The sequence below is a fragment of the Caloenas nicobarica genome, chromosome 6 (assembly GCF_036013445.1).
Source record: "Caloenas nicobarica isolate bCalNic1 chromosome 6, bCalNic1.hap1, whole genome shotgun sequence".
Lineage (NCBI taxonomy): Eukaryota > Metazoa > Chordata > Aves > Columbiformes > Columbidae > Caloenas > Caloenas nicobarica.
This window is the reverse complement of record NC_088250.1, coordinates 35,868,972-35,881,149: the sequence shown is the minus strand read 5'-3', so window position 1 is coordinate 35,881,149 and position 12,178 is coordinate 35,868,972. Positions and strand designations below refer to the sequence as shown.

Sequence of the window (12,178 nt, the reverse complement as noted above, 5' to 3'; positions counted from 1 at the left end):
GTCCCTAGGACACCTTCAGCACCGGCTATGGAGGTGACAGAGGAAAATCTACATGCTGCTCATCCAAACCATTTCATACCCTGAAACCTCCATATTGATTCTTTGATTCTTGTTTATCTTCATCCTCAAAGACCCATTAAAACAGATATATTATAGGAGACTGCGCTAGACAGTTGTCACCTTTCAGTATCTGAAATGGCAGAGAATCAATAACGTGCAACAACCTCCCTGTTCCTGCCTCACCAACAGGTGTTTGGGTTCAGTTGCACTTCTTTTGTGAATTATGTTGTCTGTCCATCTGTTCTTGCCCTGAGTTCACCGCTGTCTACACTTCTGAGGTATGAGATAATCTTTCACCAGAAGACAGCCTGTTGTCTGATGACATTTAAATGTAGGGAAAATGTCATCTTTTTTATTGTTAGATAGTAAAGTTGGATGTGTTTTCTCAGATAAACTACAAAAAGCTTAACTGGTAAAGTTCTGTGTAAACCTGATTTAGTGACTGAATGTTTGCATAAGCTCTGATCTTATGCCAGTACACATTTAATTTTAAATCTGCCAGGCAATACCTGTTCCTGCTTGATCTGCTTAGTAATACACCATCTGTATATTGTTTTCATTAAATACAACTTTTCTACAAAAAAAACCAAACCCCCAAACTACTCCCATATGTACAGCGGTTTTGAAATTTCATTATCATGCTGAGGTTTTAATTGTGCAATGTAAATTAAAAAGAAAATCTTGCAATGGAGCTATATCAATAACGGATCTAGCAAAAAGCGAACTCCCTCATCTAAGAAGTTTTAATTTAGAATTATATTAAAATGATAACACTACCAAGGAATTTAAATAATTAATTTCTTCTCATTTTAATTGTAGACTATTATTTAATAAACAAAGTAATTTACCAGGTAATTTATTCTACTTCTTCATAGGCAGCTCATTTAAAGTCTAAAAATAAATTACTAATTAAAACAGGATTCACTGTTTTAGAAAGCAACTCATTTTCTTGTAAAATCTAACGAGGACTATGCCAGAGCATCCACTGAGAATCTTTGAAGGGCAAGGAAGTCACCAACAAAAATGAAATATTCTGATAACTGAGAAGGCTTTCATCTGAACAATTATGAAACTCACAAATTGTCACAAAAACCAACGCTAGATCATTATAAAGAAACTTTGCTAAACACCTAGTGTGCAAAAGCTACCCAACTAGATCAAAGAAGGTCATGGTCCTTGAAAAACCACAAAGCACAGGAGTTATTTGCACAACCCTTACATACATCTAGGTTGGTCAAAAGAAATAAATTTCACATAACGGAGCAATTCCATGTACAGCCATATAACACTGGGGCCTTGGACTTTTGACTTTGAATGTAGAAGCCTAGAAGGAATTTATTCCAGTTGAAGAGACCTTACACCTCCAAATCTGCTCACAAGGGTCCTATCTCCCTTAAAAACATCAGTGTCAACCACCTCCCAAATCCAAAACTCACTCAGATGAGCGCCTTAAGAATTATTAGACTGACATGAACTACAACTTCCACATGTTTTTAGGCCAATTCCCTAATTTTGCCCCAAATTTTATCCTCCTCGTAAAGGCTCACCAGGCTGACATGTTGTTGGGCAGCGAGTCCACTCGCTGAACGGCGTAACGATGCAATCCTTCTTGCAGGGCAGGAGACACGGCCTCGTGGTCTCAGGTCTGATGGACTCTGGACATCTGTCGATCCAAACACAAAGATAAAATACAACAAAATGTAAAAATATAACCAGAAATTCAAATTGCGGGGAAATATTTTACTCCTAAGACTCAAAGATAAGACTGTTGCTCACAGTAAACTTTATTTTTCTTCTCTTCGCAACCCAACTGAATTTAGTACACTTGGGGCAGTGTGAAAGGACCGATGTGAGCACTGATCTTTGACTGAGGCCTCGATTGTTATCTGAAAAGTTGTACAACGTATTGTAGTAAAAAGAGCTTTGTGAATTTTTAAAATTTATTTTCAACTCCTAAATGAAAAAATATTCTAATAAAAGTTTCAGACTCAGATAGTAAATATATGAAAACTTGAAGGTTGGAAAAGGGACAATTTTCTGGGATCAAGCACATCGTGCATTTCAAGTGGGACAGCACAAAGGGAATTACTCTTTTTTAATTTTTATTAATTTATAGTAGAAAGATCGCTCAAAAATACTGAGTAATTTACACAACACAAAATGACTCCATTTGAAAGAGGAACATGCCACCAAACCCTACTAGTAAAGAAAAAGAAATCTTAAAGTCATTATTCAGTTACTGAGATAGAAATATGACACTTAGAGGTATAATTTAAAAGAAAATAAAGAGACCTGTCTTCTCATTAAGCATGATTATCCTAGAGGGCAGATTTCTGTTCTCTAACGGAAGACATTGAAATATTTTTCTGCAAAAATTTTAGTATCCATGCCTTGTACCTTCTTCAGGTAGGGTGTAATTTTTCTTCATGAAATGAGGAAAAATGCAGAATATAAAAAAATACAGTATGCCAACACACAAATGTTAATGTCATTTCTGAAGCCATATTAATGGTAGACTTCCACCACAGCAGTTCTAAACTCAACATGAATTTGGCTCAGTTTTCATCACCTCCTATATATACATATAATATGTAACATATAAAGTATAAAATATAAAATAGCCACAGCTGGTGCCTGTGGCAGAAGAGCTTCCCTCCCCTCCAGCATCAGACCGGTCCAGACCCTCCCGGGCAGTAACAAGGTATTAATAATATTTAATCTTGAAACACAGAGGTTTTATTCCTTCACTTAGAACTGCCTTCCTAAAGACTTCTAAGAGGTCTAAGTTTTTTATTTTTAGTGTGATTATCACCATAGGAATAATATGCAGTGAAGCAGCAAAAGAAACAATTTCAGTGAGAAGCTCTTTTAAGGACTTGGACTTTTTGATCCAGCCACTTCCATGACACGAGGATCACCATGGCATTGAAACTACCACATCAAAGCCAAGGAGAGACCCATTCTGAAGTCCCCAGTACATAAATCTCTTCTTTTGGCAGCATTTTTCCACCACTGAAACTCTGTTTTCCCTTCACATACTTCACATAAGTATTTACTTACCCCCTTCAGCTCCATTTCCCCTTACACCGTCTCAAAGTTGGAATGGGCAAACAACTATTTTAGACATTATATAGCTCTATAACACTATGGTTAATTAGGTAAAGTTGCAGCATATCAATGGATTCTAGATATAAATGAATGCTAGATTTCTTTCCTTTTATTTATCTCATTAACCTCAAGAATTTTAATTAACTTTACTGAAATCAACACAGTCTGCTTATATGAACAGGATTGTTTGGAGAGCTACAGTAAGAAATGAAACTCAGTTGTAAGTCTCTGGACTCATTAACACTGCAAAAATAATTAACAATGTCTTGATTTTTTGATATTAGGGAAAACATCTGTGCTACTTATTTTCCTCATTTAGGAAAGCAAAGCAAAACTCAGAATATTTGTGCTGCAGAGTATGTAATTTAGTCGTGTTGGTATGACATTACAGAAGCTATATAAATCAAGTGAATGATATAGATCACACGTATGGTCCTGTGTAAATATAATGCAAACTCTATTTACTTTTTCTATTTTATTAGAGCATTATTAATAACGTACTGATGAACGTTATATTCAGATGTACTTTATATTTTCCTCACATCTGTCCTTCAGGAAAAATATCTGCAGAAAACTGTAAATTAGAAATAGAGCAAAAAATCTACACCACTAAAAACATGCATTTCCCTTGGATTTACAAAGAAAATTAAAAATGGGCTAGCTATTTATTTTTCTTACATATTAGAATCCCTTTCATATTAGTGATGGAGTAGTAGCTGGGGAATTAGTCCTGAAATTAAATTATTTTCAACGTTGCAGATTCCATACACCAGCTGAAAATGCCTTCATATGTCATATATTGTAACAACAAATCATCACCAAAAACCTCTATTTAAATACCTTTTAGGTGTGACCTGCCCAGAACTGTTCTTCATGCAGAAGACCTTCCTTGTCTGGACACCCACTCCACACGCGGCTTCTCCGCTCCAGCTCACAGTCGCGTTGAGCCCAGTTCCCAGCGTGTCTCCAGAGCAGGAACTCCAGGGAGCAGCTTCCCAGAAGAAATGCACACACGGGTGGTCGTTACAGGCACGGTGCTCCTGCAGGGCTCGGTCAGGAGGACACGCTTTTCCACCTGGGAAGAGCCAAGACAACATCGTATTTTATCTTACAGCATGTGGCAAAAGGAAGATGTAGAAAAATAAATAAAATCGTTACGTGTGCTTAATGTCTGGGGTTTTTTTTCCCCATTTTAAATAAATAAATAAATAGATTAAGCTCAAATATAGCTGCTGACCTTTATGGTTGCAATAACAACCTTCTAAAATATTGTTTCCCCATTAAACTAGCCTTGCATAAAATTGTATTCCAACTCATAATGGAAACAGAAACAGGCAAAGTATATTTCTGAGTTACCTTATTGATACTCCTACACCCAGCCAAGTTGATTCCATTTAAATGCCAGTATCACTCAGCAAACATGCAATTAGGTTTAAAGACAAATTAAGCATTATTTTTATGTTCATTCTCCTCGCTAATTTCCCAAGGAGGAACATCTCTTTCTAATATCTGGACTGTATTCACGTGTTGCCTTAAAGAGTTGACCTGCAGAGGGTGCTGAACAGTCCTGATGTACCAAATCATACCCGTACCTGCAAATCAAAGCGGGGAAACTGGAAAGTCAGGATTTGAATATGAAGCCTTTACTTTTCTGAAGCAGCATCCTTCAAATTGGTGTCCAAAGATTTTGCTAAGCTACTGCACTTTGTCAACAACTTGCAATAAATCCACAAAGGACAGGACTTTGAACAGCCTCCCAGAAGCTTTAACACTCCAGCCAGAAGCCTGAATTTATCCCATAAAAGCAGCAGATGTTTGTAGCTCAAAAGCTAAGGAGTAATGTGGTGAAATTGTAACAGTAAGCTCTGCCATTTTAGGAAGAAAAAAGTAAAAATGACTAAAATCAAAGCCTATCTCTTCCAGGAGGGAGAATTTGGCAACATGTGATGTGGCAAAAGTGCTACAGGTCTTGAAAGAACTGAAGTGTCGGGGACAGATACCACAAGGTTCAGAGCATCTTTACGCCCTACTAAAATTCCCAGGGGATAAAGGCAAATTGCACTTCGAAGGGATGGCTACCACCTCACAGGTCTGAGCCCTCCCAGATGAGGTAGGACCCCAAACAGCCATGATCAATAGCACTGAGAAAAAAGAGGGATAGAAATTTCTTAGCCCACTAATTTGGATAATCATGTTACATTACCATTCATCTTTTCACGAAAATGGACTGTTCCATGTAGTGTTCCATCTCAGACATGTTTAGTATGATGATGGAGTAGAGAATGTCCCAGGTAACTTATAATACTTTCCTGAAGATTTCTACTTGGTAGGAAAAATGCAGACCAGTTATTGCCCTTGTGTGTTCGAGCACATGAAAAAAACCAGCGTAGCAAGCAAATGGTAAAATGCCTGGTCCATTAAAAAAAAAAAAAAAAATAAAATCTGACTTTCCCAGGGAAAAAATCAGGTTTTTTTTCAAGAATAGCCATGGTAAGGAAGGTCTCCTAAACAAAGGAGAGTAATGACGAAGCAGTTTTAACTTAAGAACATAAGAAATGCCACGTGGTCCATCCAAGCAGCCTATCTGCAAAACTGAAAGCAGGAGATGCTGTTTAGCAAAAGCACAAAAGCCTTTCCACTTTCTGAAGTTCGTTGACAACTTTTGTCCAAGGAAAGCAGGACAACACACCACTGCCTAGCCTTTTTAGTCAGCATTTATGACTTTTATAGACCTGTTGTTCATCAGTTCCCCTAATCTGTGTTAAACCTGCCAAGACTGCCTGCCTCCACAGTCTCCTCTTGGACCACGCTTCAGAAGTTTGCTGTGTAAAGAAAACTCTTTTCAAACCTGATTTAAACTAAGCCCTTTTAGTTTCATCAGCAGCCTCCCGGTTATTATATTCTGGGATTTGGTGAACAGCTTGGAGAAAAGGATCCAAGGGTTTGAACCGAAGTCAGCCCGTGGGATGGCATCCACAAGTCCTCAGACAGCAGAGCCACAGCTGGGATTGCCTCAGCTAATGGGGGACAAATGAAATGTCACTTGCAAAGGTACCAGAGCTCTGTGGAAGTTGGTGGCTCGGCTGTGAGCTGAGCATGGAAGAGCCAGAGGAAGCACGTAACATAACATTGCCTCAGTATCGCAGTGATAATGGTATTAAATCCACTTCTAATCTCCAGAAATTCAAATCAATCACTATTTATCTGTATGCAGATGTGCGACTCTGCAAAGCAAACCATTATACTCATTGCTAAAGATGCACAGAAAAAGTTGAGGCATTTGATTTTAATGGTTAATTATTTCTTCCTGAGAAACTTAAAGTATCCAGATCAAAGCACAGCATTTTTAGTTTAGTGTGTTTCAAGCTGAGATGACTGAAGCTTACATACTTTCAGAATTCACTTCTTCAACATTTCACTTTCATAGTTCCACATTTACCTGTTATTTGCATTTTGCTACTTCCATGGAAAATATGAAGCCAACTGTATTTTTCCTTTTAATTATTCTCCAGCTCATAGACTTTTTTAGTAGTAGTTATTGTCATTCAATAGACAATTATAGAGCAGTTTTCCTCCTGAAGGGTCCCAGTTTTCTTTGCAAGTGCTTATAAAGATGTTTATTTGAATACAGGCCACTCACATAAGTAAGAGTTTGCAAGATCAAGTCCTTACATTGCCCCAGAAACAGTGGGTGGCTTTAATGATAATTTACAAAATAGCACTTAACAGAGCTTGTCCTAGACTAGATTTGCATCTAAAAGTGTTTTGCTGCTGCATTAGCTGCACATAGCGCTGACAATAGTAGATGGTTTTGTTGTGTCAACAAGGCTTCAGTCTATTAGACCTGTTCACATCTTATGAATTTTTATGCACTTGCGATACCTTTCAAATCCTGTGTGATAAACCAACACATAAATGAATTATCGTATTTGTAACTGTAGTTATATGACTACACTCCTAATACGAAATAGTTTGTATAAATAATTGTACCATGATGTTGATATGTACAAATCCAGATACATTATGTGTCCCTGAAGATCCAGAGGAAATTACATATATTCATCAAGAGCTAGTTACTTGCTACAACAGAAAAACAAGAAGGTCAATACATTCTAGGTCATTAATAAAATAAACAGGTCCTTTTCTATTTCCTCATTTTTCACAGCTCACTGTTCTTTTCTAAATCGGTACTAATATGTTCCTATATAAAGACACTCACATGATGAGTTTGTGTCATGCAGCAATTTCATTAGGATGTAGCTCTCTTCAAGTAAATTCACACACAGACTGGCCCTCAATAGACAGTAATTCATAGACTGTAGTACGTAATTTGGAACTGTGACAGAATTTCTCTGCCACATGCATTAACTCAAGCCCATAAAGATCTTTTAGTCGCTAGGCATGAAGTATAGACAAATATTAAGTATAACTCCTCATCGTTATAGCATTAGTATTAGCTCTGATCTAAACACAGTTTGGCTGAGGAATGCAAGTCAACTAATTAAACAAACAAATAGTGATTAATCCAAAATGTTTACCGCTCACCCTCGGCTGGAAGGGCCAAGATGGATCTCCTCCTGCTTTGAGTGCCCTCAGCATTTTTACTGGAGCACGAATGGGAACACGGGGACCACGGGGACCAGTCGCTGATAACACAGTCCGTCGCACAAGGGATTTCACAAGCCGCAACTTCAGGACGGGGAAGCTCAGAGCAGAGGTGATGTGCTACCTCCTCACCTGGAGCAAACAAAACAAGACAGATGTGGAGGAAGGCTCGGCTTGGTTCAACATCCACAGTCTGCGTCAAACAGGCTCACTATATGTCCAGTGTCCACCGGCCTGTGGAGGAATACACTCCAAAAGAGCACATGGTTCAGCTTCAGGCTTGAAAGTGTAATACTTGAACAGGTAACCCAAGTGGTTCTTCAGAAAAGCAAAAAAGAAAACGATGTGTTTGAAGTTTGTGTGTGTGACATCTTGGCTGCAGTCCACTTTATAAAGCAGGCAAGCATGAGTAATGAGATAATTCAGTAAACAGAGAGCTGTAAGATCAATTATCAACAGCACTGACGATAATTGCCCCATATTTTCCAGCAGTCTTTGCGTACAGAGCCTATTTTCCACAACAAAAATTGTGCAGGTCCCCACAGAAGGCAGTTTTCTTTTGCCTGTAAGCCAGAGAAGTGCCCAATAGATGTTTTGGCCCTTCTCCTGCAACTTCACCAGAATGAACCGCTATTATTTCTGATTCTCATCCAAAAACTAGGAGTTCCAAAAATGTTGGACCACCCCCATCCAAGGGAGAAATACTTTCTGTGGGAGATGAACCAAGAGACCTGGACCAAAACATACCTCCTGATAAGAAGCATCTTCCAAAACCTCTTTCAACAAGGTAGGACATAGCAGACTGGTGGGGAAAAACCTACCAACCAAAAGAACTGCTGGCAGAAGGAGCAGCAAAACAAAGCACTTGAGGGGTGTCATGTGGAGTCCAACACACGGAACTATTGTTTTTAAAAAGCAAAGTAAAACATGTCTTTATTTTTAAAATAACAAAGGAAATGTCCAGTAATTTTAGTAATTACATAGAATTTATGAGGACATGATAAAAATTCATAAAACATAACTCTTTTAGTACCAAATTACACCTAATGTCTTAAAACTATAAGCTAAGCAATGAACAGCATGACTGACTTTGTTACGCTGTTCTATTGTTTAGTGTTTCTGGACCCTCATGAATTTTCAGCTACGTATCCAAAATCTCTGGAAGCTCGAATCTACCCGTTCATAAACAACAAAGCTCACACTGAACGTTACCTCCTCTTTTCCCCTTATAATAAGTTACAAAGCTCACCTTCAAGGTTTCTTTAATTACGAACCTAGCAAAAAAACATAATGACTATCCAGGCTCAATTATACCTAGGGAAAAAAACCCACAATTATAACGGCAACAACTGGCTCTTTCACCTCACGCTACAGGAACAGGCTCCATGAGAAGGAAGCCCAGGCTGCAATTATAACGAGGGTAGAAAACTGCACAGCTTTTGCAAGGCAACACATGTACGAGTGAGTAAATAAGAGAGGCTGCTGGGGAGAGCACATAAAGCTGTCAATAGCGCGGTGGTATCATCTGCAGCCGCATCCCTAAATGAAGACAGGCTCGTCACCCTCCAGGCACAAATAAAACTTTCCAAGTGTATTATGAGAAGTAACGGAGAATCTAGCAGGCAATCAGACTGCAAGTATGGTTAAAAATACTTTATTTTCATATTCCCTTTCCCTTGCACGTGCCTAGGATCATTGAGGAAGGCTCAATATGCACAATCTTTGCGCTACTACTTGGAGTCTACTCGGTAAGAAAACAGAGATCACCACCCTCCCTACAGACAGCCCCCATCATTTGCTTCAACCAGCCCATTATCAGCACTGCTGCTTTGGATGCTCATATAATGCTGAGAACTATCTTTAGGAAAAAAAAAACCAAAAACAAACAATGTAAACCCACCAAACAAACCTGTAAGCCTTATTCCAGCTGTCTTCCCAAGTCATTTTAGCATCAAAATCCCTGCTAACATTTTGACAGCTTGTCTGTACTGCGGCAGATAACATGAGGGCATCCTGGGCTGGCACGACTGTAAGAGTCAATGGTATGGTAGCATCAAGAGATCACACGCTTTGGTGAAGGAGGGTAAAATGTCTCTCCTCTCCCATCACTGACACAGGGAAGCGCACAAACAGTCAGTAACAGGTTTCTGAATGAGAAGGGATGAGTTGGGACACTGGCCCTGCAAGCGTGTTCCCTGACTCTCCATGCAAGAGGTTATCTTCATTATATATGGAACTTACAGCAAGGGAGCGCCATGAAGTTCACTGAATTTGGGGATTCAGCCCAATTTTTCCATCAATCAGACTGTGCTAGACATGTAAGCATCAGAGAAAACCCTACTTGTTGAAAGACAGGAGAGCCTTTCCACTGATTTAATCCGACTTTACAAAGTCCAAGTCACTCCACCCAGAAGACAGGTCTCCTTTGGGATGACTTCCTCCACCCACAAGCCCAGGTGCCACAGATTTTCAAGTGACCACCCTGCATGGAAGGGAGGTAAAGGAGCAAAATATTCTTCCTCTTCTTCCCTCCATGATTTCTTTTCACACTGGATTTACAGCAGGTTACAGCAACAGTAATGCTGCAATTTGTGGCTCCTCAGCAAAGAAAGGAAGCTTTGAGTTTCATTATAAAGAGTTTACCACCTGGTGCATGAAGGTACAATTCAACACTCTCTTTGATTTACTTTATAGCTCTATTCGCTGTGTTCAGGTTTAATTACTGGCTTGTATTAGTGCAGAAGGGAAACGTTCTTCTGTACCAGCTGCCTGGCAGAGAATTCTCAGAAAACTACCGTATATTACAAAGGGAGGTAATAATCTTTCATTTTCCATGAAAAATACTAGTACAAGATGCATCTAAAGTGTGCTTTATGCATTGTCACAGATTTACAGGGAATATTAAATTCTCCAGAGCTTCCAAATTGTCCACCCAGTACCTTGAAGGTGTAATTCTCATCTCAGATGTTCTGAACAATCTTTCTAGATGACGTTTTCTCCCTCCCTAAATAAGACTAATGCCTTTAAGCACCTAAATTACGCACCTGAATGCAATATGAATTTCTCTCCAAGTATGTGTATAGATGTCAAGACTCAGCATCTGAAATCAGCCCTGGAGAGCAGCAGGGTGGGGAATCACAACAGAAGGATGCCAGCCTTGGTGAAAGCCACTTTTCCTTCAGGAGAAACAGGGAAAAGGACAGCACTGACCATGACGGCTACAACTGTGGCACCCAGTTGCATTTTTTAGATGAGAAACTGTGAAATTGCCCTGAAGTTCATTCTTGTGGTAAGCAGGAATTAAACCCAGATGGCAGGTCAGGTACCCAGTCTCTCCTGGCCAGAGCCCAGAGCAGCACTCTCTTGATGGGAGACTGGGTCCTACTTGCAACTTGCTGTGATGTTGGAACAATCTGAGTGCATCGTTCATCAGTAAACTGAGCCATTCAAGGCAAAAGGACAGAAGACATTTTCAAAGAAAGAAGAAAAGCAAAAAAAGGTCTTAGGTTTTGTGGAGCCCTCTAGTTAGCCTGGACCAGATCCAGCCCATCCAATCCAACCTACCCCAGAGGTTACCACCGCTGTATTGTGGCTCCCTTCAGACGTGACTTGCTCGGGTTTTTTTTCTCCTTGACACTGTCCAGTTGCACAGAACTAGTCTCAAGGTATTATGTTTACTCTGAAGAGTATTTTTTCTGCTGTACAGTACAAATCCACAGCTGTTACCAAGATGTAGGCGGACACCTGGTCAGGACGGTGACTGAACAATTGAACAGTTTCATCCTAACGTTGAGGACACATGGTGAAAACTAAGCAGGGCTGGGGAAATGCTTTGTATCCTTTGGGTAACCATAAACAACTACTGCTAATACAAAGGCACACGGAAAGCACTAGCTGTAAAACAGAACTTATACCTACATTTTACAAAGAGTTACACCTATTAGTTGATTCATGCTAGTCTTGATCAGCACAGCACCTTGAAAATATTCCTCTTTTTGACTTATTCCATAGTAAGAAATATAACATGACAGTAGAGAAAAAGGAAAAATATTTTTCCATGTTATCAAATGTTTAAGGTTTCAAAGCTTTCAAATGTCTAGACTCTGTATTAGGACAAAATCCAAATCTTTAAAAAACATATTTAAAAGGAGAGGAGGGAAAATAGAACAAGAGCATAACCAGGTATGTGTGGCTTTAGCCATCACCTGTGAGGCGCAACACACAAGATTCAACCTCTGATCTATAACAGGTGTAAGAATTGAAGCAACATCTCCAGCACCCCAGGAGCCACAGCGTTCCTTCTCACATGCTCTTTGTTTCATGTTTTAAGCAGAGTTTCTGTTCCTAGCCTTACTGAATGTGTGCTTTCCTAACCAAAAAAAAAAAGTTTCCGTTAAGAAAACCA

General features: G+C 39.3%; 1 protein-coding gene across 1 annotated transcript in view; it reads right to left on the bottom strand.

The window, feature by feature from the left end:
• THSD7B (thrombospondin type 1 domain containing 7B) overlaps positions 1–12,178 on the bottom strand; it is a 314,098-nt gene that overhangs the window by 138,618 nt on the left and 163,302 nt on the right. Inside the window, exons 9-11 of the mRNA XM_065637807.1 lie at positions 7,714–7,905; positions 4,009–4,243; positions 1,608–1,723 (exon numbers count right to left, since the gene is read on the bottom strand). Of these exons, the coding sequence (XP_065493879.1) occupies positions 1,608–1,723; positions 4,009–4,243; positions 7,714–7,905 (543 nt within the window). The remainder of the gene's footprint in view (positions 1–1,607; positions 1,724–4,008; positions 4,244–7,713; positions 7,906–12,178) is intronic.